Consider the following 26,667-nt stretch of genomic DNA (forward strand, 5'->3'; position numbering starts at 1 on the left):
CGAAAAGTGCACAAACGGTGTCTGGTGTGACAACCCTCAGCACACCCACCAGAATGGAAAAAAAAAAAATTGAAAGAGAGTATCAAGTGTGTGCGCAAGTGGTGGAAGTGCAAGTTAGTAGAGTCTGACAGTGTCTACTAAAACCAAACACACACCCGCCTTTTGACCAGCAATTCTACTCTTTGGGATATACCCAAATGTCTATGGAAGAAATGGACGAGAATGTTCACAGCACGCGAATAACCCCAAGCAGGAAAATATTCAGTTTGAGGCATATTCACACAATAGAAAGCAGACAGAAGTGAAAATGAAGGAACTATTCCTCTGTGCAATTTGGACGTCACAAACGTGATTTCGGTAAAAAAGAAGCCAAACACACAGTACGTGCCACATGAATGGAAATGGACAAAAGTAATCCAGGTGGCCAGAGGTGAGAAAAGGAAAAACTTTCAGAGGTGATGGCGTGGCAGGAAAAGAGCCTGTGGGGGGCACCTGGGGGCATCTAATGTTTGGTATCTTGATCTGGGTATTGGTTATACTGGTGTGTTCACTTTGTGTAAAGCCATTGAATGGCACACTAATGATTTGTAGACTTCTCTGTATTTATACTTCAGTAAAATGTTTACTTATCAAACACTGAGCCATGTATCCCCGGGGCCAGAAGCCCGCCCGGGCTGTGGGGACAGACAGATCCGGGACTCCACGCTCTGAGTGTTGTGACAGACAAGTAGCTTCAAAGCTCTGAGCCTGTTCTCTTCTCTGTCACAGGGAAGATACTGTCAGGGTTCAGTGAGTTGAGGTACCTATGACTTAGGCAGGGCCTGGGGTGGACAGGTCTGCAGGTCTCCCTCGCAACCCAACGCCTGGCATGGCTGCCTCATTTTCTCCAGCCCTGATGGTGTTTCTACCTGATTCACTGCTAATCTATAACATAGGCTTGGGGCTTCTCACCCTTGATGGGAGAAAAAGAAACCAAGGCCACACTTTGCTGAGTCTTGAATTCCCGGGGTAGAATTCCTCTCAATCCTACCTCTATTGCTTTACCACCATAGTTTTGCTCCTGTTAGTGTCACTTTTTCTGATCGCTATAACCACTCCCCAAGATGTATTTGTAATGACCTTCTGAGCATAGGGCCCACTGATACACATCTAAAGAGCCTCAAGACTGATGTTTTACTAGGTATTAGTAAATAATCTTATCTTAGCAGCAGCTAGCCCCTCAAGGTCCTGAAATCTTTACTTCCAAATTCCTTGGAGACTTACTCTATCCTTAGCCCGCCCCCACCCCAAACTAGAAGGTATTTAATCAGTCACTCCCCACCAGCACAAGTGCAGCTTTTCCTGCCCACGGGTCCTGTCCCCCTACTATAATAAAGCACCTTCTTCCACCAAAAACGTCTCAAGAATTCTTTCTCCAGCATTAGCCCCTGGCCCACAGCACATCAACCCCCAGGGTGGCGCCCGGTGCTTCCTGCCCCCACGTGGCGGGCAATCCTCGGACGCAGCCCACATTTATATCTCCTAAAGGAAGCCCTCTGGGGAACCTCGCCCAGAGCATCTCCAGCCCCGCCAGTAAATGGGGCTGGAGAGCCACCAGCACTTGGCCACCAAGCTCTCCCTAACGGATCTGCAAGTTCTTCAATTGAAAAAGCAACGAGGCAGAGCCTCCTACTGGCGAGAAAAAACCCGCGCAACGCCGCTCGAGGCCCTGCCTCCACGCACTACTGCGCAAGCGCACTATCCCAAGCCCGGGTAAGGAGGGCGCGCTGGCTCGTCTTGGGGGCGGAGTCGAGGACGAAGGCTTCCCTTCCCTCCATGCTTTGCGGCCCATACAGCCCGCTCTAGCGACATCTTAAAACTACGTTTCCCAGAACCCACTGAGGCCCTAGTCTTCCGGCAGCGTCGGCGGAAGCGGTGACTAGATCTGGTTGGGCCACAGAGAGGCCGGCTTGGTCACTATGGAGGAAATAGGCATCTTGGTGGAGAAAGCTCAGGTCCGGTGGGGCCAGGCTCGCGGGGAGAGGGCGAAGCCGACCTGAGCGGGGTGCTGAGTGGCTGCGGGAATTCCGGCCCAGGTCTGGCTGGTTCTGAAGGCCGCGGTGGAGAGCTCTGTGCCGCCCCGAGGCCTGGCTCGGTGGCTGAATGATGTTAGGAGGGCAGTAAAGCTCAGAACGTGCGGCTGCAGGAATGAGTGACGTTCCGGATTCTTTGGCACGGAATGATTTCGGAGGCTAGCCAAGAGTGCTTAGTGACATCGGTGGCCCGGCGGGGCTGCGGATGTGTCGGGGTGTGAGTGATAGGGCCTTGGGTGGGCCGAATGATGTCTCAATGTGGGCGGGGGAACTGACTGACGTTCGGGGCTTGGCTGGTGTTGGGGGGCTGCGTAGTATCAGTGGTCTTGCCGCGTGATGTTTGCGGCCGATCTAGGGAACTGGATGACATAAGGACCTCATGTGAGTTTGGGTTTTGTGACATGAGGGATGTTTTGGGGGAAAACTGGGTATTGTTGGAATGTTCGAAGGTGACTTTAACAGCCTCGAATGAGATAGCCCTATGATACTAGGAACTTGTTGCGGGATTAAGAGGCCTTGGAGTCCGGTAAGGAGTTGATGTGACCTTTAGGCCCTTGTTGGGAGTCAGGTGACCCTGGGGATGGGTAACATCAGGAGCCCATTTAGGGGGCTGAGAGGCTTGTAGGGTCCATTTAGAGGGGCTGAATGATGTCAGGAGCCTCAGGTGGTTCATGGCGGAGTGGGGAGGATGCTCTGGATCCTTTCACGAGGGGATGCTCTTCCAGCCTGAGTTTTCTCACTTGTTCTAGGATGAAATCCCAGCACTGTCTGTGTCACGGCCCCAGACTGGCCTTTCCTTCCTGGGGCCTGAGCCCGAGGACCTGGAGGACCTGTACAGCCGCTACAAGGTACCGTCACCCCCAGTTTGGACCCTGCACAGGGCCCAGCACGCCATACTCCTCCACACCTTCCACTCCCGCCTGGCTCAGCAGGGCCAGAGCCAGCCGTCTGCCTTACCCCTCTCCACTCACAGAAGCTGCAGCAAGAGCTGGAGTTCCTCGAGGTGCAGGAGGAGTACATCAAGGATGAGCAGAAGAACTTGAAGAAGGAATTCCTCCACGCCCAGGAAGAGGTGAAGCGGATCCAGAGCATCCCACTGGTCATCGGGCAGTTTCTGGAGGCTGTGGATCAGAACACAGCCATTGTGGGCTCCACCACAGGTGCGCGGGTGGGTGGGTAGGGGGCACCTCATTCGCTTATCTGTTTGTTCAGTGTCGGTTAACTCTTTCCAGTCACGGACCAGGAAGTGTGCTGGAGTCTTAGAAAAGCGAAAAAGGCAAAGCAACGTAATGGTGTTTTTCTAACTTTGATATAGGAGTAGACGTATATTTCACGTTCTCTCTCTACATGTGTATATGATTTGTGTGTGTTCGTGTATACTTATGTACCCACGTGTACAGCTGACCTTTGAACAACACAGGTTTGAACTGTGGGTCTTACATACGGATTTTTGGATAAATACTGTACAGTACTGTAAACGTATTTTCTTATGAATCACTCAGTAACATTTTTTCTACCTTACTTTACTGTAAGGCTATAGTATGTAATAGGTAAAACATACAAAACACCTGTTAATTGACTGTTTATGGTATTGGTAAGGCTTCTGGTCGACGGTTATTGTTAGTTGAGTTTTGGGGGAGTCAAGTTATGTATGGATTTTCAATTGCTTGGGGGTCTGTGCTGCTAACCCCTGCAGTGTTCAAGGGTCAGTGGCATACATATACGTACTGGAAGTCTCATCAAATGATATTTAGCCTTACTGTGTGTCACATACTCTGATGTTTCCCGTTCTGTTCTAGTCTGGTTTTGTCTTAAACAGTGTTCTGGATGTGATCCTCTAAATTGATTTCATGACAGTTACTGAGTTGGGACCTGCAGTTTGAAACCTTGGGTGAAGTGTGAAGGGATTGGGCTCTGGTAGGACTCAGTATGTGGTAGCTGCTGTTGTTAACAAGGGCTCAGGCCCTGCCCTCATGATGGGTGTTACCTCTGTGTGTTATCTGTCATTTCCTGCTTTTGGCCTCTACTCCTGCATGTTCTGGAAGGGTGGGGAAATGTGTGTGACTGGGCCTGGAATTGGACTGATGGGGCGGAGGAGAGGTGGTAAAGGGAGGGAGATAACCTGGAATGAGGCTTATGTCTTGGACCTGTAGGACTTAGGGGGACAGTGGGACTGTCCTTGAGATGCTGACATGGGCAGAAGAACAGGTTTGGAGGGAGGCAGTGCGGGCAGCTTTGGACTTCATGGTGAGGGGTCTGTGAGGCTGCTAGACAGCTAGGTCTGAAGGTCAGGAGAGAGACTGATGCTGGACAGAGGTGTATATCACCGCCATAAGAGCAGAAGGCTGAATCAGGGGGGTTCTGTGAGGAAGGAGAGGAGATTTGTTGGAGACATTCAGAAGGCTGAGGGGAATTGCACAGGGACTGATGGGCTGTGGAGGGCAGGGGAGAAAGGTCCAGAATGAGGCTTGGGACTCTGGCTGGTGACTAGGGACCACAGGCCTCCCTAAGACGGGGACCCAGGAGGAGCAGCACAGTTTGAGAGAAGATACTGAGACCACACTGGAACCCAGTGAGTGAGGGAGACCCTGGGGACATGTGGGGGGACACAGTCCAGAAGGCTGCTGCTCAGCTAGGACTGGAGCTCACGAGACTGTTGGGGCTGGAGATGGACAAGGAAACTGTCATCATGAACGTGGGGATGGCCAGGGGGATGCAAGACTAGAGGCCAGGAGGACCGTTCTGGGTCTGAGTGAAATATACCAGTGGCCTGGCGGCTACTACGACTGCAGGGTTTCGGGGGAGGAGATGATTCTGAGGTTCTGGCACTTCTGACTTGCCCCGCCCTTCTTCCTGTCTCCCAAAGGCTCCAACTACTATGTGCGCATCCTGAGCACCATTGACCGGGAGCTACTCAAGCCGAACGCCTCGGTGGCCCTCCACAAACACAGCAATGCCCTGGTGGACGTGCTCCCGCCCGAGGCTGACAGCAGCATCATGATGCTCACCTCAGGTGGGAGGGGGAGCCCAGGGCCGGTGGGCCTGAGGGGACCTTGAGGCCAGGCTGGGAGCCCCTGCTCTGCTCTCCCACCAGACCAGAAGCCAGACGTGATGTATGCAGACATCGGGGGCATGGACATCCAGAAGCAGGAGGTGCGGGAGGCTGTGGAGCTCCCACTTACACACTTCGAGCTCTATAAGCAGGTGAGGGGCTGGGAGGGGCCCCCCGCCCTGGGCCTCGAGTTGGCGGTGGGACTCCCTGGCTCATCCTTCCTTACCTCTGCGTTTCAGATTGGCATCGACCCTCCCCGAGGTGTCCTCATGTACGGCCCACCCGGCTGTGGGAAGACCATGTTGGCAAAGGCCGTAGCTCATCACACGACAGGTGAGCCGCTGGGCCCCTCCCTGGAGCTCTGGCCTTCTGGGCTCTCGAGGACCTCGCCTCCTGCTCTCTCATCTTCCCCAGGAAGTGACGAGGTGTGGTGATTAAGAACGGGGGCTGTGGGGTCAAAGCCCCAGGGTGACTCTTACTGGCTGTGCCGTCCTGGGGAGGTGGCTTCACTGCCTTGTGCCTCAGTTCCCTTGTCTAACAGAAGACTTGCCTCACAGTGGGTTGTCACCCATCAGTAACCATGAGTTCAAATTCATGGGTTACAGCCAGCATTTAAGAAAATGAAACCGGAAACGTCAGAGTCCATCCCACATAGTAGGAGCTAATATGACTTTGTAGAAACCTGTTGCACACACACATACGCTTGTGGTTGTTTATGTACGTGTTCTTTTTCTTATACACGTAATTCTTACGTATTTCTTATCATAGGTTCCAGACAAAAATGTCTGAAGGTCACTATGTTACTGTAAAGCCTGAGGATCAGGCTCAGCACATCTTAAAATCCTAACATGTGAGCTGGGGGGCAGTAGGAGGCAGTGGTTAAGCAGTGGGTTTTCTGGGCCAGGCTGAGTGTGTTTGAGATCTGCCTCCCCTACAACCATTTAGGTAAGCTCGTGTATGGCACTACTCAGTAAGTTAGTCTCTCTCTGACTCCCGTTTCCTATCTGTCTGGGTTACTCAGAGGATTAAATCAATATAAAGCTAGAACCATACCTGGCACGTAGAGAGCGGACAAGAAATGTCAGCCATTGTCACGAACATTCATTTGCTTAGAGGTTCCTGGGACTTCTGCTCTCCCAGGCCCTGAGCTGAGCTCAAACATTTCCCCAGTGTTGGAGAATCTCCCAGTGTGGCTGGGGAAAAAGAAAAACAAACACTTAGAATTCAATCATTCACTTACTATTTATTGAGTACTAATATGTGTCAAGCCGCGTTCTAGGTGCCAGAGACGTGGCAGTGAACGGGACAAAGTTTTCTTTCTTTGTGGAGGTGATGTCTTAGTTGGGGATGTACTTGAACAGATAAACAGGCAAACAGATTATAGATCACGTGGTGCCAAACGTACGACGAGAGGAAGCAGAACCGAGGGATAGAGAATAGTATGGCTGCCACTTTGCGTGGCAGAACTGCGGGGTGGTCGCGGAAGACTTTTATGAGGTGACGTTTACATAAAGACCTAAAATACGTGTGGGAGTGAGTCCTGAGGATGTCTGGGGGAGGCAGGAACGTGCTTAGTGTCCCAGGAATAATAGGGAGGCTCTGTAGCCAAAAGGAGTGAGCGAGGGGCTCACAGTTACAGAGGAGGTTGAATGCGAGCAGTCTGCCAAGCAGCAGATGCCCCAGAGAAGCAGGGAGAGAAGTGGGATTGTCCTTGCAGGAGGGCAAGTTAGTCCATTCTGCCTGTGCCTCTCAGGGGGGGCTTCCCAGAGGAAGCAAGACATGAGTGATTTGTTGGGCACACAGCTGGGACGGAGCATCCCGGAGTAGTATGTGCAAAGGCCTGGGGTGTGAAAGAACTTTTATTTAGTGAATCGTGAGTAGACCATGACTAAACTCCACAAGGGCAGGACCTCATACATTGGTTCTTTCCCACGTTTCCAGTGCCTGCCCAGTAATCTGGTACTTGCTCAGCCAGTGTTGGGGGCCTGGATGAAGGAGGGCTGTGTTTGGCAGGTCCCCAGGGGTGAGAGTGGAGAGCTCAGAAAGATTGTGAATATAGTCTCAGCGTGAATCTCAGATTTTGCACATTATCCTGAGAGCAGGGTGCCTTTAGACAGGCAGGGGCCAATAGAAATACGACGCAAGCCACATCTAGAATTTAAGAATTTTACGTACCCATTTAAAAAAATAAGTTAAGGGTACCTGGGTGACTCGGTGGGTTGAGCCTCTGCCTTCAGCTCGGGTCATGATATCGGGGTCCTGGGATCGAGCTCCGCATCGGGCTCTCTGCTCAGCCAGGAGCCTGCTTCCTCCTCTCTCTCTGCCTGCCTCTCTGCCTACTTGTGATCTCTGTCTGTCAAATAAAAAAATAAATAAATAAAATAAAATCTTAAAAAAAATAACTTAGAAGAAATAGGTGAACCTATTAAGTCTTATTTAATGAGTATCCTCAAAATACCATTATTTGAACAGGTAGCAGATATAAAATTTGAGATTTTTTTCTATTACTTACTATAGTAAAACATATGTGACAAAAATTACCATTTTAACCAATTTTTAAGTATACAATTCAGTGGTATTAAAAACATTCACAGTGCTGCACAACCTCTACCACTGTCCCATTTCCAGAACTTGGTCGTCGTCCCAGACTGAAACTTGTATCCATTAGACGCTAACTCCGTGTTTCTCCAGACCCCTCTGCCCCAAACCTGATAACCTCTATTCCGCATTCAGCAGCGATGAATTTGGTTGTCATATATGAGTATCTCATAGAAATAGATGAATCGTACGACGTTCATCTTTTCATGACGGGCTTTTTCAGTTAACCTCTTGTCTTCAGGGCTCACACATGCTGGAGCTGGTGTCAAAACAGATTTCCTTTTTAAGGCCAAATAATATTCCATTGTATGTATGTACCTTGTTTTCTTGTGTGGACATTTATGAAATATTTTACACTTGTTTGTGCTGTCTCTGGAAGTCCAGTGAGTATTTCACAGTGACAGACTATCTCATTTTGGACCAGCCACATTTCCACTTCCCCAGCAGCCACATGTGGCCATTGGCCACCCCATTAGAGAAGTGGTATGATCAGATTAGCTTTTTGAAAGATGATCCTGGCAGCTGGAAGTGAACTGGAGGGAGGAGAAATCTGACAGCCAATCAGAAGACTTTGGAGTGATCGGGAGGACTGTTGTAGCCTTGGGCAAAGGCCTTGGAGGTGGTTGGAGAGAGAAGGTAGAATCAAGGGGCAGAAGTGATCGGATTTAATGACTGACTAGAAGGGGTTGGCAAGTGGGAGGGGTCAGGAGCAACTTCCATTTCCTCCCTTGGGTCATGGGGGGTGGGTAATGGTAACCTTCACAGGACTGGTGTCAGGGGAAGACGGAGTGAATGTAGGACGCGCTATAATTCGGTGACCTAGAGATTTTCACTGAAACACAGTACAAGAGATTGGGAGGACGGGGAAGGGGAGGCAGGGGGACGGGGCACTGCAGCAACTCAGTGTGGGGAAGGCAGACAGACTGAGGCCCGAGTTAGATACGGGGAGCTCAGAAGTTGGAATTTCACAGGTAACAGCATGGACACCTGCAGAGCATCCATAGAAATGTGTGGCCGAACCAGACACTGGGATGTGTTTAGATACCCTGAGGTTTGCCATTGAGCAAGCCTGCACATAATGAAGGTATCAGAGAGGAGGGACACCTTGAGCCAGGTGTGGATGCTGGATGTTAGGGCATGGCAGGGCAGGCCAGCCCCGTGCATGGCTCCTGGTTAGGACAGAAGACCCACAGGGCTGCATCGTGGACAGTGGCTCCCTTCCCTGCGGTGGCTGAAAGGAGGATTCTGGGGGTTGATCCATGCCTCGCAGAGCCACATCTAGTCGTTAACAAGTAAGTTAGACTTTAAGAAATAAGTTCAAAAGGAGAGGCCCAGAACAAGCCTGTCTTCAACCACATTGCCACTTGCTGGTTCATCAGAATATGTGCTTGGGGTCCCGGATTCTTGCACGATATTCAGAAGTGGGTCCTTTTCCATACCGAACGGAATTTCAAGCAGAACTCCAAGCTCTTGATGAGGTGGTATGATACCGTAGTCTATGGACAGCCTCTCCTTTTTTTTTTTTTTTTTAAAGATTCTATTTGACAGAGAGAGAGAGACGCAAGATAGGGAACACAAGCAGGGGGAGTGGGAGAGGGAGAAGCAGGCTCCCCTGATCAGGGAGCCTGATATGGGGCCCAATCCCACGAGCCTGGGATCATGACGTGAGCCGAAGGCAGACGCCTAACAACTGAGCCACCCAGGCACCACACAGATCTCTTTTTTCTCTTACTGATTTTTTTCAACATGTGGAGATCCAGGGGTTTGTTTTTTCTGTCTTAGATTCCACAGATGTCTCTGTTTTCCTCCGTATGGGCTTTTGAAGCACAGATGCATTTTTTTTTTTTTAAATGATGTCCTGGTATTTAAATGTTGAGCCAAAAACGACACATCTGTGGTAGGATTCGTGATTTGGGCTGCTGGGTTGCTGTGGAGTGCGGGCAGATGGCTGGTTCTCCCAGCAGGATCTGGGAGAACGCAGCCCCAGGGCACGAGAGAATGGCTGGGTTACTTGGAGTGGGTGTCAAAGAAAGGGATGTCTTCAGGGGATTCTCAGTTTCAGTAAAGCAGCATGGCTCCATGGGAGGCCCTTCCTCATCTAACTCTTGTCATCTTGCCATCAGCTGCATTTATCCGGGTCGTGGGCTCAGAGTTTGTACAGAAGTACCTGGGTGAGGGCCCCCGTATGGTCCGGGACGTGTTCCGCCTGGCCAAGGAGAACGCACCTGCCATCATCTTCATTGATGAGATCGATGCCATTGCCACCAAGAGATTTGACGCCCAGACAGGGGGTGAGTGATGCCTCAGCAGGGCCTCGGGTCTTGGGCAGGCTTGTACGGGATGCCTAGGACTGACTGTGTTGCGCTCTCCAGCTGACAGGGAGGTTCAGAGAATCCTGCTGGAGCTGCTGAATCAAATGGACGGATTTGACCAGAACGTTAACGTCAAGGTTCGGGGTTCACGGTGGACAGGGGGAGGTGTGGTATGGGAATTAGGGAAAGGTGGAGGCTGGCATGTGTGGGGGCAGGTATCATGACAGGAAAGAGGGTGTGGGGGGGCACAGAGGTCTGAGCTGGCCTGTCCCCAATGCCAGGTGATCATGGCCACAAACAGAGCAGACACTCTGGATCCTGCCCTGCTGCGGCCAGGACGCCTTGACCGTAAAATCGAATTTCCACTCCCTGATCGCCGCCAGAAGAGATTGATTTTCTCCACTATCACCAGCAAGATGAATCTTTCTGAGGAGGTTGACTTGGAAGATTGTATCCTGCTCTAGAAGGGAGGGGAGGGTCCCGGTTGGGAGCGGGAACTGGATCTTCATCACCACCTCTGCCTTCACCGAGACCCACCTTGTGCAGGGCGGGACACCAGGGTCCGAGGATGGAGGTGGTGACAAAGACAGCTCGAGGATGACTTCTGGTTCCAGGCATTTACCCCCTCGTGCAGGGAATGGTTTCCTTAACTCACCTGCCACAGATGTGGCCCGACCAGATAAGATTTCGGGAGCTGATATCAACTCCATCTGTCAGGAGGTGAGTGAGGGTTTCTCTTTGGATCCAGGCAGGGGTGTATGAAGACCCTTCCTTTTTGAGGCCACTCTGCCGCCATCCTCGTGTCCCCCGTTGTCTCCCTGGGGCTTGGGGCCTGGTCTCTTCCCCCACCATCACTAGGGCTGGGGAATAGATTTTAACTGTCATCCCTCAACAGAGTGGAATGTTGGCAGTCCGTGAGAACCGCTACATTGTTCTGGCAAAGGACTTCGAGAAAGCATACAAGACCGTCATCAAGAAGGATGAGCAGGAGCACGAGTTTTATAAGTGACCCAGCCCCTGTGGGGGGAGGGGAGGGGAGAGGAGGGGACTTCTCTCACCTCCCAACTTCTGTCCCCAAACCTAGTGTTCTTTTTTCTTTACCCAGGATTGGTTTACTCAATAAATATACAAGATTAAATCTGTTCAATTTCTTCCTAAAAGTTTCACTCCTTTGGAGAAAACTGGGCCATGAATAGGATATTCTGTCCCTCCTGCTCTCCTGACAGATGAATGGGTGAGGTACAGGCCTGAGTTACAGTTTGAGAGAGAAGCAAAGAATTCAAATCAGAAGACCTTAGAAATTTGGGGAAAAGAACGGAAATCGAATCGCAGACTGGCCTTTGACCACAAAATAAAGCCCCCGCACATTGCGCCACCCACATTTCCTAGAGTAGGTAGAAGACCATTTGCGTCTTTGGTGATTCCTGCCTTCCTCACACTCAGAGGGAGTGTCAGGGATGAGGAGATAGCCCCGCAGAGTCCCCAAGAGTAGGGATGAGGGTTGTGGAGAGGAGGTGGGATGGCTGGGTTTTGTGACTGTCTCTGGCTCTCCTCCATATGGTCTTGTCGGGGCACAAATGTGTTTGGTTGGGCCAATTCCCATTCTCTCCTGAGGGCTCTCCCTCTGGGCAGCCTTCCCTAATGCCCCAAGTTGGGAAGGAACCCTTCTGTGCTCCACTGGCCCCATGTACCTGTTCTGCTTGGCACTTACGCCCCCTTAGACTTTCTCACGTGCTTGCTTGTCCCTCCTCCGAACTGGAACCTCCTATAGACAAGGGATTGTGACCTGATCACAATTCAAGTCCCAGTACCTACACATGGTACACTTTGACTTAATATTTCTTGAACAAATACATGAATGCCACTGTATATTTGAAGGTGAGCTAGGAAGAAAGTGTAAGGAAAAACAGTAGTCACAGGTCCTTGAGGAGATGGGGGTGATTCTTCTGCAGAGGAGCATGACAGGTTGAGTGGAGACATTACCCTTTCTTCCCCCCTGGAACCTCGCTAAAATAAGAGTAAGGAGAGAAGAGAGCAAGGTGGACATTCACAAGGACACAGGAGGAAAGAGGACACAGGAGCACCACAGTTTTTGAGAGGCTGATAACTGCTCATCAACCCAACTGAGCCTGAGCTACAGGGGAGCCCAAACAGATTCTCACACTTGAGAGATCACAGGTGCCCTGTTCTGAAGGGGAGGGCTGGAAACGTGGACTACCAGAACAGCTACACAAAAATCAGAATTCATACACTAAGTGGGACTTGAACCTGGCCTGCAGTGAAGGAACGAACTGTGTTATTCCAGGCCCCAAGCCCCTTCTCCAGCCTGGCTGGAGGTTTACTCCAGGAAAGGCTGGACCCTGGGTCCCTGGGCTGGCAGGCCCGAAACGGGGATGAGAGAGGGCGCGTGTGCCGAAGACAACCTTAAGTGAGAGCCCCAGGCAGGCAACTGAAGGATTCTATCTGAGGAAACTGAGCAGCACGAGAGAAAGAAAAGAGAATGGGTTGTTCAGACACATTAAGCCCTCATCTTTCCCACTCAGTAGCAGCTGGTACCTAAAACTGATGAATTAACAAAAGCATAGACTTTGGAAATATGGACGTGAATTTCAAAACAAGAGGATGGGAAGTAGTTGACTCTTGGGAGTAGACTGGGCAATACAAGGTGAGGGTGCGATGGGAATGGTTTTGTTTTGTTATACACTGTATGTGTACATATTACATATACACAAAACAGGACAGTGTTGAATGGAAGCACCTTGTGTCTGACCTTAGGGAAAAACCATTGAATATTTTATCACGAAGTGTCTGTTAGATGTTCATTTTTGTACATATCCCTTACCAAACTGGGAGAGTTTTGTTTCATTCGTAGCTTATTGAGAGTCATCATGAATCGTATTGAGTTTTGTCAAATACATAAAAAGCAACTACTGACATGATCTTTTGGTTTCTTTCCTTTCTTAAGATGGTGAATTACTTTGATTAATTTTAGAATGTCATACCAGCCTTGAATTCCTAGGTTAGGCCCCACCTGGTCATGATGTATTATCCTTTATATATATTGCTGAATTCCATTTTCTAATTGTGGGGTTGTGGTGGGAGGGGGTTGGAGATTTTTGTGTATATGCTTAAAGATTATTTATTTATTTATTTATTTGACAGACAGAGATCACAAGTAGGCAGAGAGGCAGGCAGAGAAAGAGGAGGAAGCAGGCTCCCCACTGAGCAGGGAGCCTGATGTGGGGCTCGATCCCATGACTCTGGGATCATGACCCAAGCCAAAGGCAGAGGCTTTAACCCACTGAGCCACCCAGGTGCCCCTGTGTGTATGTTTATTACTGATTATGGTCTATGATTTTTTTCCTCATATCTTTCTCAGATTTTAGTATCGGTGTTGAGATGGGAAATGTTCTTTCTTTTTCTATTTTCTGAAAGTGATATTGGTATCATATTATTTCTTTCTTAAGTCTTGGGTCTAGTTGACATTAAAGCCGTCTGAACCTGGAGTTTTCTTTGTGGGAAAGATTTATAGTTTCAAGGATGATATATGCCTCTAATTTGAATTTTTTAAATTTCAGCAGAGAAATGAAAATGAAATTTAAAAGAGAAAAGTTCCATTTTTAGAGAACATAAAATACTTAGGAATAAATTTAACAAAACACACACCTGAAAATTACACAATTTTGCTGTGAAAAGCTAGAGAATACCTAACTAAATGGAAAGATGTGCCATAATCATGGCTGAGTTTAGAAATCCATCTTCCTCAAATTGAACTGTACATTTAATGGAAGTGAACTGAAATCCCAACAGGCACTTCAGAAATTGCTCAGTTGATTGTAAACATGTGGACATGCAATGGACTTAGAATACTTCAGGGTATTTTAAAAGAAGAACAAAGCTGGGGGATTTATACTACCAGAACTCAAGCTAATTTACTCTGAAGCTAAAATCAAGGCAATGTGGTGTTGGTATAATGATAAGTTGGTAAGTGGAACAAAATAGAGGATCGAGAAATAGACCTATATTCATACAGTCATTTGATTGTCCTTAAAAACTCCAAGGCGGTTCAATGCAGGAAAGGACAGTTCTTTCAAAAAAATGGTGCTGAGGGGCGCCTGGGTGGCTCAGAGGGTTAGGCCTCTGCCTTCAGCTCAGGTCATGATCTCAGGGTCCTGGGATCGAGCCCCGCATCGGGCTCTCTGCTCGGCAGGGAGCCTGCTTCCCCCCCTCTCTGCCTGCCCCTCCACCTACTTGTGACCTCTCTCTGCCAAATAAATAAAATCCTTTAAAAAAAAAATGGTGCTGAAACAATGGGATAAACTTGGGAAAATTAACCTCAACCTATATCTAACACCATCCCCCCAAATTAAATTGAGGTGAATCAAAGACATAAAGAACTATGAAGTTTCTAGAATTAAATATGGTAGAATATCCTTACGATCTTGGAGCAAGGAAAAAGCCCTAACTTAAAAAATATATATATATCAATTGAACTTCCAAAAAATGAAAAATTTAGCATCAAAAGATACCATTAGGACAGTGAAAATGAAGTTATGGACTAACATGAAATATTTATAATACATATATCCAAAAAGGGCTTCTCTCTAGCATATCTAAAGAACTCAAACAACTTAATAGGATGAAAATCAAAACCAAAAAAATGGGCAAAAGATATGAACAGACACTTCACGGAAGATAGACAAATGGCCAAAAAACACCAAATGAAAAAGAAAAAAGTTCACGTCATGAGTGTTTAAACCGTATTACTTTGGGTAAGGTATGGCGATGCAGATCAAAAGAGAGAAAGTGGAGAATTTTACAATTTATACTCACAGTTCCCAGGGGAGAACACAGCATGCCGCGTGGGGTGGCTCTGGGGAAGTGCCAGTGTCACACACAAGGCCACGGGAGAGAAAACGGTGGGCAAGCACTTTTATTGCTTTTTCTGTGGGATGAAAAGAAAGAGGCAAGGTAAGCAGGCTTAGGAGTGCCACTTTGAATAATTTCAGCAGGCTCTGGGGAAGAGGGGCTGTCTCTGGTTGGTACCCGGTGCTGGGGCAGTTAGGGCGGGTGTACAGTGTCCTGGCGTGTGACTGCCCAATGAGAGAGGTGGTTGGAGTGTGTGCTTAACCAGCAGCTCAAGAAGAGCAACCGACTGGCCTCCTGCCAGGGTCTAAAAGCATTTGGGGATTACCCATTTGTAAAAACGGTATTATGATGTGCCCTCAAGTCACCAAGGAAAACACAAAGCAATCACAATAGCAAGTACAATGTATCTACCAGAATGATGAAAATGTGAAAGACAGAAGATGTCAAACGTTAACAAGGCTGTGGAGAAACGAACTGTCACGTCTCGCTTCTGAGAGTATAAGCTGGCACAACTACTATATAAAGCAATTTGGCATTGCTTGTAAAATTAAACACAGATCTATACTATGATCTAATAACTTCACTCCTGGGCATCTGTGCAAGAGAATTAGAAATACATACCTACAGGAAACTTATTCAGGAATGTTAACAGCAATTTTACACATAAGCACAACTCAGTTAAAAAAAGACCACTCCCCACTCTACCCCCAAGTCCTTGAAGCCATAAGCAACCACTAATCTACCTTCATCTCTGAATTTCCCTATTCTCGAATTTCATCTGAATGTGATCATAGAATGTGTATGGTCTTTTGTGACTGGGTTATGTTATGTTTGTCTGTTCGTTTGCTTGTTTTCACTTAGGATGTTTTTCAAGGTTCATCCCAGTTATAGTGTAGATCACCACCTCATTCCTTTTGTTTGACCCACTGGATTTGATTACAAGGGCTGCCAGAATAAAGTACCACAGAGTGGTGGCTTCAACAACAGAAAGGTATTTCCTCGTATTAGTACAGGCTCAATGTCCAACGTGAATGTGTCAGCAGGGTTGTTTCTTCTCCCTGTGTGTTCACATGGTCTTCCTGCTGTATGGGCAAGCCTGTGTCCTAATCTCTTTTTATAAAGACACTAGTCATTGCGCTAGTGCCCACCTTCATGACTTCACTAAACCTTAATTACTTCTTTCAAGACCCAATCTCCAAATACCATCACCTTCTGAGGTACTCGGTGCTAGGACTTCAATATATGAATTCTGGGGAGGCAAATTCATCCCACAACAGCCACATTTTGTTTATCCACCTGTTGATGGACATAAACTTACTTCCACATTTTGGCTATTGTGGATAATGCTGTTGTAAAAATCCATTTACAAGTTTAATTATCCTTTGGCGGGGGGTATAATATGAGCTCTAGTTTGATTGGTCTTGTTTGTTCACAGTTCAGCCTCCTGCTCAGAGAACCAAAGGGCCAGCTGATGGTGAGGGAAGGCAGTGTCTCCAGGCTTCCAGAGTCATGGGTTTGCAGGGCTCCCCCAGGCCAAAGCTATTCTCCGCCCCTATGCCTAGGAGGAAAGAAGCAAAGAGGCTCTTTGGGTGGGGGAGTGAGAGGCAGCTACGGGATAATTTTATTGCAAGGCCCAGGGTCTGTTCTTCACAGCAGGAGGCAGAAATCACATAAAGTTTTATTATAAACTTTTAATAAATGAGAGAATTATATATTATTCTTTCTTTTTGGGTTTTTTTTTCTTAAAAATTTTTAACCAAAACAAACAAACAAACAAACAAAAAAAACCCCAATAAAACAAAACAAAAGCATCAGGAAAGAAAAATACAAGAAGCAAATGAGTCAGAAACCTGGGTTCAGATCAGAAGGGACCAGGGAGATGAGAACCAGGCTGTTACTGCTGGAACAGTAACACTGTGGCTGGCCCCAGGGCTCTCTCCAGGGATCTTGGGAGAATGGTAACAAGCCCTAGAAGGAAAGACAAAGGTGGGAAGATGGCTGTCCCCAGACTAGCAGCAGTACCATTCCTCTGGTGGCCACCATGGGCAGTCAATGGGGTTGAAAATATTAGAGGCCCCTATACTGGAGGCCTGGTCTCCAAAGCATGGGCCCATGGGGGTCAGACAAAGGGAGGAAGTGGGAAGGGACAGCACAGAAGGGCTGTGAGTTCCACTAGAGTCCTTCCCTGGGACCATGGGGATCCAGGGGATAAGGGGAAACAGGACTCTTCCATGTTTGTCAGTCGATTGGCTTCTTTAGGAGGCTTTCCAACTGGTCCCTGATACCTACAAACTTGTGCCCCGTGTCCCTTTCTTGATGGCCAGCACATTGGGGAACAGCTGACATCTCATACTCATAATGTGTGGTCATTAATGTCCACCTTGGTCATAACCACCTTTCCATGTTGTTTGGCCACCATCTTCTCTAGCCGTGGGCCCCAGAGAAAAAATCTGCAGGGGCCACACCACTGTGCATGGAAACCCACAAGCACTGGTGTCTCACTGTTGACAACTCAGTCTTGAAAGTCGGGTTCACCCTGGATGATAAAGGTCACTGTAGATACTCTGGTGGGTGTATGTTGTTCATGTCAGGCCTCCAGGACTGTACTGTGGGGTCTGCAGAGCCCCGGAGGTAAGGGGTGCCCGCCTCATCAGGAGAAGTCTTTGAGCCATCTTCCTACAGTGTGAGTGGAGAGCTGCACAGTTTGGCCCTCCCCACCCATCAAGGTACCACTCCATTTACAGGTTTTTGTGTGAACATGTTTTTTATTTCTCTTGGGTACATACCCAGAAGTGGAATTGCTGGGTGATATGGGAACACTATGTTTAATCATTTAAGGAACCACTAGCCTGTTAACCCATGTAACTGCACCATTTTACACTCTCACCAGCAGTGTCTGAGAATTCCAATTTCTCTATATCTTCACCAACACCTATTATCTCTCTTTTAAAAAAGATTTTATTTATTTGCCAGAGAGAGAGAGAGAGAGATCACAAGTAGGCAGAGAGGCAGGCAGAGAGAGGGGGGGAAGCAGGCTCCCCGCTGAGCAGAGAGCCCAGTGCAGGGCTCGATCCCAGGACCCCGAGATCATGACCTGAGCTGAAGGCAGAGGCTCAACCCACTGAGACACCCAGGCACCCCTATTATCTCTTTTTTAAAAAATTCTAGTCACCTTAATGGGTATGAAATTGTAACTCTCTGATTTTGATTTGCATTTCCCTGCTGGTTAATCATGTTGACCATCTTTTCATGTGCTTGCTGACCATTTATATATTGTCCTTGGTGGAATATTCATTCAGAATCTTTGCCAATTTTTAAATTGGGTTATTAGTATTTTGATTTTTGAATTATAAGCATTTTTTTCTGTATCCTAGATAAAAATTCTTTATCAGATATATGATTTGCAAATATTTTCTCCCATTCTGTGAATTATCCTTCCCTTGTTTCCAAGTTTTGGGGATTATGAATAGAGCTTCTACGAACATTACTGTACAAGTTTTGGTGTGAACATAAGTTTTCATTTCTTTAGGGTAAATACCTCAGAGTGGAATTTTTTTTTAATATTTTATTTATTTATTTGACAGACAGAGATCACAAGCAGGCAGAGAGGCAGGCAGAGAGAGGAGGAAGCAGGCTCCCTGCTGAGCAGAGAGCCCGATGCGGGGCTTGATCCCAGGACCCTGAGATCATGACCTGAGCCGAAGGCAGAGGCTTTAACCCACTGAGCCACCCAGGCGCCCTCAGAGTGGAATTTCTAAGTCATATGGTATACACTTAACCCTACGAGAAACTGCTAAGAAGGGACTTTTGAAATGGTCCAGTAAGGATCTCAGTAAATCTTCCTTCAGATTAAAAAAAAGAAAAAGCAAAAAAATTTACCATTTTATTTATTTTATTTATTTTTTATTTTTTAAAGATTTTATTTATTTATTAGACACACACAGAGAGAGAGATCACAAGTAGACAGAGAGGCAGGCAGAAAGAGAGGAGGAAGTAGGCCCCCCGCTGAGCAGAGAGCCCCATGCAGGACTCGATCCCAGGACCCTGAGATCATGACCCGAGCCGAAGGCAGAGGCTCAACCCACTGAGCCACCCAGGCACCCCAAAATTTACCATTTTAGAACACTATAAATTAACTGAACTTACATGACAAACTAAAAAGCATTTATTGGAGAAACACTACTGAACTTCAATAAGAGCGGTGGGATTTGTGACATTCTACCTTGGGTCACTCTCATTGGTTCTCAATCAACACTAGAAACTACAGAAACTGTGAGGCCTGGCAGTCATCAGAGCGGACTCACCTGATCTGAAACTCTGGAAAAGGTCTGACCTCAGGGCATTATTGAAAACAATAGCAAGAGGTGTCACTCTTTGAAGGTCAGCATCACATACGCCTATGGCTATGAAACTGGTTGGGAGAATTAGAAAATAAGACAGGGCCAGGGGACTTTGAAAGGTTCTGAAAAGGATGCCTGGATGGTGCAATAGGGGGTTGGGCAGCTGACTCTTGGTTTCATCTCAGGTCATGATCCCAGGGCTGTGAGATCAAGCACTGATGTTGGGCTCCATCCTGGAAGTGGGCCCCGCTTAAGATTCTCTCTCTCTCTCTTCCCCTCTGCCATTCCCCCCTTGTCTAGTATATAGACTGGAATTTTAAAAAAATGTTTTTAAAAAGCATCTAATGATTTTAGGGGCATCTGGGTGGCCCAGTGGGTTAAAGCCTCTGCTTTTGGCTTGGGTCATGATCTCAGGGTCCTGGGATTGAGCCCCACATTGGGGTCTCTGCTCAGTGGGGAGCCTGCTTTCCCCCCCCCCCGCCTGCCTCTCTGCCTACTTGTGATCTCTCTCTCTCTTTCTGGCAAATAAATGAATAAATAAATAAATAAATAAATAAATGAAATCTTTAAAAAAAAAAAGCATCTAACGATTTTAATCAGTATACCAAACTCATAAATAAGAAGTTAAACCCCAGATCTTCCTTGGAGATGCTGAATACATTGTTGCTTAACAAATACAAGTTAGATATTAAAAAAAAAAACACGAGGCATATAGAAAAATAGGAAAATAGCAGACATAAATTGAACCATATCAGTAAACAGAAATAGGGTGAAAAAATGGGAAAAGATACAACATATGAAGACTGACCAGAAGAGAGAAGGGGTGGTCACATTAATATCAGATAAAATATGCTTTTAAAAAATTGTTAGAGGGGCGCCTGGGTGGCTCAGTGGGTTAAGCCTCTACCTTCGGCTCAGGTCATGATCCCAGGGTCCTGGGATCGAGCCCCGCATCGGGCTCTCTGCTCCGCGGGGAGACTGCTTCCTCCTCTCTCTCTCTGCCTGCCTCTCTGCCTACTTGTGATCTCTGTCTGTCAAATAAATAAATAAAATCTTTAAAAAAATTATTAGAGAAAAAGGACATTATTTAATAACAAAAGGGTAATTTCCTCAAGAAAATATAACAATTATGAATATGTATGCCCTGACAACAGAGAACCCACAGTTATATGAAATAAAAATTGACAAAACTGAACGGAGACACAGACAATTCATTCATAGAAGTTGGAAAGTTAAACAATATACTCTCAATAATTGATACAACAATCAGGCAGAAAATCAGCAGGAATACAGAGAGCTTAAATAATACTAACAAACAATTTGACTGAGCTGGTATTTATTGAACACTCTACCAAGAGAAGAATACACACTCTTTTCAAGGTAGCATGCCCTCTTATTCTCTCCAGGCTAAGTAATATGCTAGACCATAAAGAATCTTAATAAATTTTTAAAAATGAAATCATGCTAAGTATGTTCTCTGACTACAATGGAAATAAATCAGAAATCAACAACTAAGGAAATTTGGGATCCAAAAACATTTTAATCAACATATTTCTAAATACCCTAGGAATCAAAAAAATTATGAGAAATTAGAAAGTGTTTTGAACTGAAGGAGAATAAAAACAAAGCCTATCAAAATGTATGGGATGCAATTAAGGATGTTTTTATTGGGAAATTTGTATCTTACATACATGTCTATGGTACCATAAAAGAATTAAGATCTAAAATCATTTGGAAGAATTCACCAGTGAGGCTGTTTGGTCCTAAGCTTTTCTTTGTTGGAAGGTATTAGAATGCTGATTCAATCTCCTTTCTAGTTCTAAGAATATTTAGATTTTCTATTTCTTCATGATTCAGTCTTATTAGGTTGTGTTTCTACCAATTTGTCCATTTCATCTAGGCTATGCAGTTTACTGGCACAAAATTATTCTTAATACTCTCCTGTAAACTTGGTAATATCACTTCTTTCATTTCTTTTTTAAGACTTTTATTTATTTTTTAAATTATTTTTTAATTTAAATTTTAGGTAGTTAATATACAGTGCAATATTGGTTTCTAGAGTAGAATTCGGTGGTTCATTACTTACATACAACACCCAGTGTTCATCATATATACATATATATGTATAAATACATACATACATACTCACCATATCTTCTTTATCCATTCATCAGTCAATGCACACTTAGGTTCTCTCCAAAGTTTGGCTATTGTTGATAATGCTGCTATAAAATCAGGGTGCATGTATCCCTTCGAATCTGTATTTTAATTTTTGGATTTCAGATAAACAATGAGTAAGTTTTACTATAAGAATGTACTATAAATATTGAAAATTTTTATTATATACTAGAAAATTATTTTAATTATGTTCATTAGTCATTTGTTTTTGATGCACTGTTCAATGATTCATTAGTTGCATATAACACCCAGTGCTCATCACATCACATGCCCTCCTTAATACTCATTACCAGTTACCCCAACCCCCTATGCCCCTCTCCTCTGTAACCCTCAGTGTGTTTCCCAGAGTGGAGAGTCTCTCATGGTTTGTCTCCCTCTCTGATTTCTTCCCACTCAGTTTTCCCTCCCTTCCGCTGTGGTTCTCTGCGCTATTTCTTATATTCAACATATGAGTGAAACCATATGATAATTGTCTTTCTCTGCTTATTTCACTTAGCATAATCCCCTCCAGTTCCATCCATGTCAATGCAAATGGTAGGTACTCATCCTTTGATGCTAAGTAATATTCCATTGTATATATGAACCACATCTTTATCCATTCATCCCTTGAAGGACATCTCAGCTCCTTCCACAGTTTGGCTATTGTGGACATTGCTGCTGTGAACATTGGTGTTCATGTGCCCCTTCTTTTCACTACATCTGTATCTTTGAGATAAATACCCAGTAGTGCAATTACTGGGTCATAGGGTAGCTCTATTTTTAACGTCTTGAGGAAACTCCATACTGTTTTCCAGAGTTCTATTTTTAAAATTCTGAGGATCCTCTATCTCTTTCATTTCTAATGTAGTTATTTGAGTCTTCTCTCCTTTTAGTTAGTCTAGCTAATGATTTGCCAATGTGTTGATCTTTTTGGAGAAACAACTCTTGGTTTCATTAATTTCCTCAACTGTTTCCTTAATTGTCCCTACTGTTTTTCTATCCTCTATTTTATTTCTCTACTCTGATCTTTATTGTTTCTTTCCTTCTAGTACCTATGGGTTTCGTTCTTCTCTTCTAGTTCTTTCAGGTGTGAGGTTCAGTTGTTGATTTGAAATCTTTTTAATAAAGACATTTACTGTCTACTCTTATTATTGCTTCTGCTGCATCTCACAGGTTTTGGTAGTTAGTGCTTTTGTTTTCATTTGTCTCAAGATATTTTCTAATTTCGGGTGCCTGGGTGGCTCAGTTGAGTGACTGCTTTTGGCTCAGGTCATGATCCTGGAGTCCCAGGATCAAGTTCCACATCGGGCTCCCTGCTCAGCTGGAAGTCTGCTTTTCCTTCTGATCCTCCCCCCTCTCATGCTCTCTCTCTCTAATAAATAATAAATAAAATATTTTTAAAAAGATATTTTCTAACTTCCCTTGTGATTTCTTCAACTCATTAGTTAAGAGTGTATTGATTAATTTCCACATATTTGTTGATTTTCCAGTTTTCCTTATGCCATTGAATTCTAGTTTCAGTCTTTTAAAATGTATTAATACTTGTTCTGTGGCTTAACATATGGTCTATCCTGAAGAATATTCCATGCGCACTTGAGAAAAATGTATTCTGTTTTTGGGTGGAGTGTTCTGTATATATGTCAGGCCCAACTGTTCTATAGTATTGCTCAAGTCCTCTATTTTCTTATTGATCGTCAGTCTGGTTGTCCTATATATTATTGAAAGTAGGGTACTGAAGTCTCTCCCTTCAATTCTGTCAACATTTGCTTCATATATTTCAGAGCTCTGATGTTTGCCACATTTATGTTTGTAACTGATATATCTTCTTGGGTATATTGACCTCATTATCATTATATTATATAATGTCCTCCTTTGTTTCTTGTAAAAGTTCTTAATTTAGTCAATTTTGTGTATTAGTATAGCCATTCCTTCTCTGTCTTGGTAATTATTCACAATATCTTTCCCAATCATTTCATTTTTAAACTATGTGTCTTGGATCTAAAGTGAGTCTCTTGTAGACAGCATATAGTTGGATTCTGTTTTGTTTTCTATCCATTCTGCCAATCTACATCTTTTGGTTGGGGAGTTTAATCCCTTTACATTTGAAGTAATTACTGATAATGACTTATTTTTGCTATTTTGTTGTTTCTTATATCTTATTGTCTCTCATTTTCTCCACTATTGCCTTCCTTGGTGTTAGTTGGTTTTATATATGACAAATTTTGATTCTCTTCTCATTCATTATATATGTTTTTCAAGTTTTTATCTAAATTCCAGGGGTGCCTGGGTGGCTCAGTGGGTTAAGCCTCTGCCTTCAACCCAGGTCATGATCTCAGAGTCCTGGGATTGAGCCCCTCATCGGGCTCTCTGCTCAGCAGGAAGCCTGCTTCCCCTCTCTCTCTGCCTGCCTCTCTGCCTACTTGTGATCTCTCTCTCTCTCTGTCAAATAAATAAATAAAAATCTTTAAAAAAATAAACTCCAGTTAACATACAGTGTAATATTAGTTTCAGGTGTAGAATTTAGTGATTCATCACTTAAATACAACACGTGGTGCTCATCACAAGTGCCGTCCTATTAATCCATCACCTATTTGCACAGGGGCCATGCTAATCTTCTCTGTATTTTTCCAATTTTAGAATGTGTGGGGCTGAAGCGAGCACTCATTCACTATATTTTTCAAGTTATTTTCTTAATAGATTCTCTGAAGCATACCATATGCATCTTTTTAAATTTTTGTTTATTTGAAAGAGAACGAGAGAGCAAGCATGAGTAGGGGCAGAAGAGCAGGGGGAAAGGGAGAAGCAGATTCCTTGCTGAGTGGGAAGCCTGATGTGGGGCTTGATCCCAGGGCCCTGGGATCATGACCTGAGTTGAAGGCAGACACCTGACTGAACCGCCCAGGTGCCCCACATACCATATACATCTTAATGTAGAATTGACTTTGGAGTTATAGCAACTTAATTCCACTCATGTATATGTTACTCCTATGTAGTTTCATTCCATCCTCCCACTTTCTGTGCTTTTATTGTTATACATATCTATGTATGCTATAAATCCTGAGATCAAAACACACCTCAAAGATTGATCTTAAAAACTAGCCCTTCCAGAATTAAATTGGATCAGACTACTGAGCAATTTATGCTTCCAAGAAATTGTTGAAAACAGCAGAGCAATCAGCAGGAAATGAGTGGAGCCTAATGGGCTGGAAATAAATACAAATGAGGCAGATTGCTTCACAGAGAGATCAGGGGAAAAGATAGCTGGAGACTCCTGCCATCCCAGGTGACTGAGAATACACCCAAGCACAGTACTAAATGCTTCACACCGCAAAGGGAAACGGATTTCACTAAAATCGCCTAGTCAAAACACAAAGCAAATTAAACAGAAAACAACAAAAGCAAGTCTGGGAGTGAGAGGAGGGATTGGTATTCAGAGTTGCTACAATATGTTACCTAATATATCCAGTTTTTAGCAAGAAAAAGAAACAAGAACAAAAGAAGATATGAAGATAATATTTCATCACGTAGAGAATATCAGTAAAGAGATAGAAATAATAAAAATAACCAAATGGCAATTCTGGAGTTGAAGAATGCCATAACTAACATTAAAAAAAATCACAAAAGGTAACCAGTAGATTTGAATTGGCAGAAGAATCAGAAAACCTGAAGATAGGTAAACAGATATTACACAATCTGAAGAACAGAGAAAATAGAATGAAGGAAATGGACAGAGACTCAGATAAATTTGGAACATCTTTAGGTGCATCAACGTACATTTAATGAGAAAATGAGGAGGAGAAAAAAAAATGAAGAAGAAAAATATTTAAAGAAATAATGGCTAAAACCATCCCCAGTTTTTAAAATAATTTTATTTATGAGAGAGAGGGAAAGAGAGAAGGGACAGGCAGACTCTGCACTGAGCATGAAGCCCAACACAGGGGCTTGATCTCAGGATCCTGAAACCATGACCTGAGCCAAAATCAAGAATCTTGGATGCATAACCAATGGAGCCACCCAGGTACCCCAAACCATCCCCGATTTTTTGACAAGCATTAATCTATACATACCAGAAGCTCAACAAACTTCCAGCAGGATCCGTGCAGACACCCACAAAGAGATACATAAAGGTAAAAATGCTGAAAGTCAAAGACAAGGAGACTATCTTGAGAGCAACAGGAGGAAATCAATGTATCACTCACAAAGGTACCCCAATAAGATTAACAGCTTGCTTCTCATTAGAAACAATGAAGGACATAAGGCAGTGGAATAACATATTCAAATTGTTCAAGAGGAAAAACTCTACCAACCAATCTTATGACCAGCAAAATTATCTTTCAAAAATGATGGCAGGGATGCCTGGGTGGCTCAGTCAGTTAAACATCAGTTAAGCATCCAACTCTTAATTTTGGCTCAGGTCATGATCTTGGGGTTGTGAGATCAAGTCCCATGTTCGGCTCCATGCTGGGTGTGAAGTCCACTTAAGATTCTCTCTCTCTCTCTCCCTCTCTCCCTCCCCCAACACCCCCCCCCAAAAGGTGGTAAAACAGACATTCCCAGGAAATAGAAACTGGGAGTTCATTCCTACCTGGCTTACCTTAAAAAGAAATACTGAAGAATGTTCTTCGTGTTGAAACGAAGTAATTCTGGACAGAAATTCTAAACCAAATAAAACAAAAGTAGTAACAGTACAGTATAAAAGTGCAGTACAAAAAGTACAGTATATAATACAGTATAGCTTTATATTTCTTCCTAGGAGGTTTAAAAAGTAGTATGGAAAAAATATTTATGTAATTGTACCATTGGCCTTAAAATATATAGTAATTATTAGCTCATGCCCCAGTTGTGTATGATGAAATAGCTATTCTATGGTTTTGGTTATTATTTTTAACTGAGAGGAACTATTTGCTTTAACATTGCCCTCAGCCTTGAATTTTCCCATACTGTTTCAAATAAAATCATTTCCTTTGGAGAGAGCTTCAGAGCTCTTTTCTTACAGACTGCTATGCCCTGTGGGCAAAATCTCTGAACAACTATTCTGGGCATTGTGCTTCTCATCCTGCTTCTCTTAGTGTAGAATCTGTCCAAAATGTGACCTGAGAGGAGGACAGTCAGGGTCCCAGTATTCTGGGCTTACTGTGCTTGAGTAGAGTATCCCACCTATGTAGGGTAGGGGCTGGTGGCAAAAGTCCCTAACTACTCAACTATACTCATCAGGCATTTAGCTTCCTCAACTGAGTTGGTAAGGAGGAGAAACACTTGCATTCTCC

General features: G+C 44.9%; 1 protein-coding gene across 2 annotated transcripts; it reads left to right on the top strand.

Moving 5' to 3' along the window:
• The first annotated feature begins 1,898 nt into the window (after window positions 1–1,898).
• PSMC4 (proteasome 26S subunit, ATPase 4) lies at window positions 1,899–11,176 on the top strand. Of its 2 annotated transcripts, none has more exons than XM_080828955.1 (11): window positions 1,899–1,994; window positions 2,822–2,920; window positions 3,046–3,232; window positions 4,939–5,085; window positions 5,167–5,276; window positions 5,364–5,457; window positions 9,846–10,013; window positions 10,095–10,171; window positions 10,316–10,484; window positions 10,699–10,754; window positions 10,930–11,176. In XM_080828955.1, the coding sequence occupies exons 1-11, from the start codon at window positions 1,959–1,961 to the stop codon at window positions 11,041–11,043; spliced, it is 1,257 nt and encodes a 418-aa protein (XP_080685081.1). In that variant the 5' UTR covers window positions 1,899–1,958; the 3' UTR covers window positions 11,044–11,176. The 2 variants fall into 2 exon arrangements, with proteins under 2 accessions (XP_080685081.1, XP_080685080.1); XM_080828954.1 differs by having other exon boundaries at window positions 1,902–1,994; window positions 10,316–10,468; window positions 10,581–10,754.
• The last annotated feature ends 15,491 nt before the right edge of the window (window positions 11,177–26,667 follow it).

This window comes from Martes martes (assembly GCF_963455335.1).
Source record: "Martes martes genome assembly, chromosome: 17".
In the NCBI taxonomy this organism is placed as follows: domain Eukaryota; kingdom Metazoa; phylum Chordata; class Mammalia; order Carnivora; family Mustelidae; genus Martes; species Martes martes.

Bases quoted from the DNA above. Each gene is read 5' to 3' on its own strand.
- PSMC4 (XM_080828954.1), top strand. From the start codon at position 1,959: ATGGAGGAAATAGGCATCTTGGTGGAGAAAGCTCAG. The intron at 5,277-5,363 runs GTGAGGGGCTGG...TCTGCGTTTCAG, and splicing joins ACTTCGAGCTCTATAAGCAG to ATTGGCATCGACCCTCCCCG. The intron at 10,755-10,929 runs GTGAGTGAGGGT...ATCCCTCAACAG, and splicing joins TCAACTCCATCTGTCAGGAG to AGTGGAATGTTGGCAGTCCG.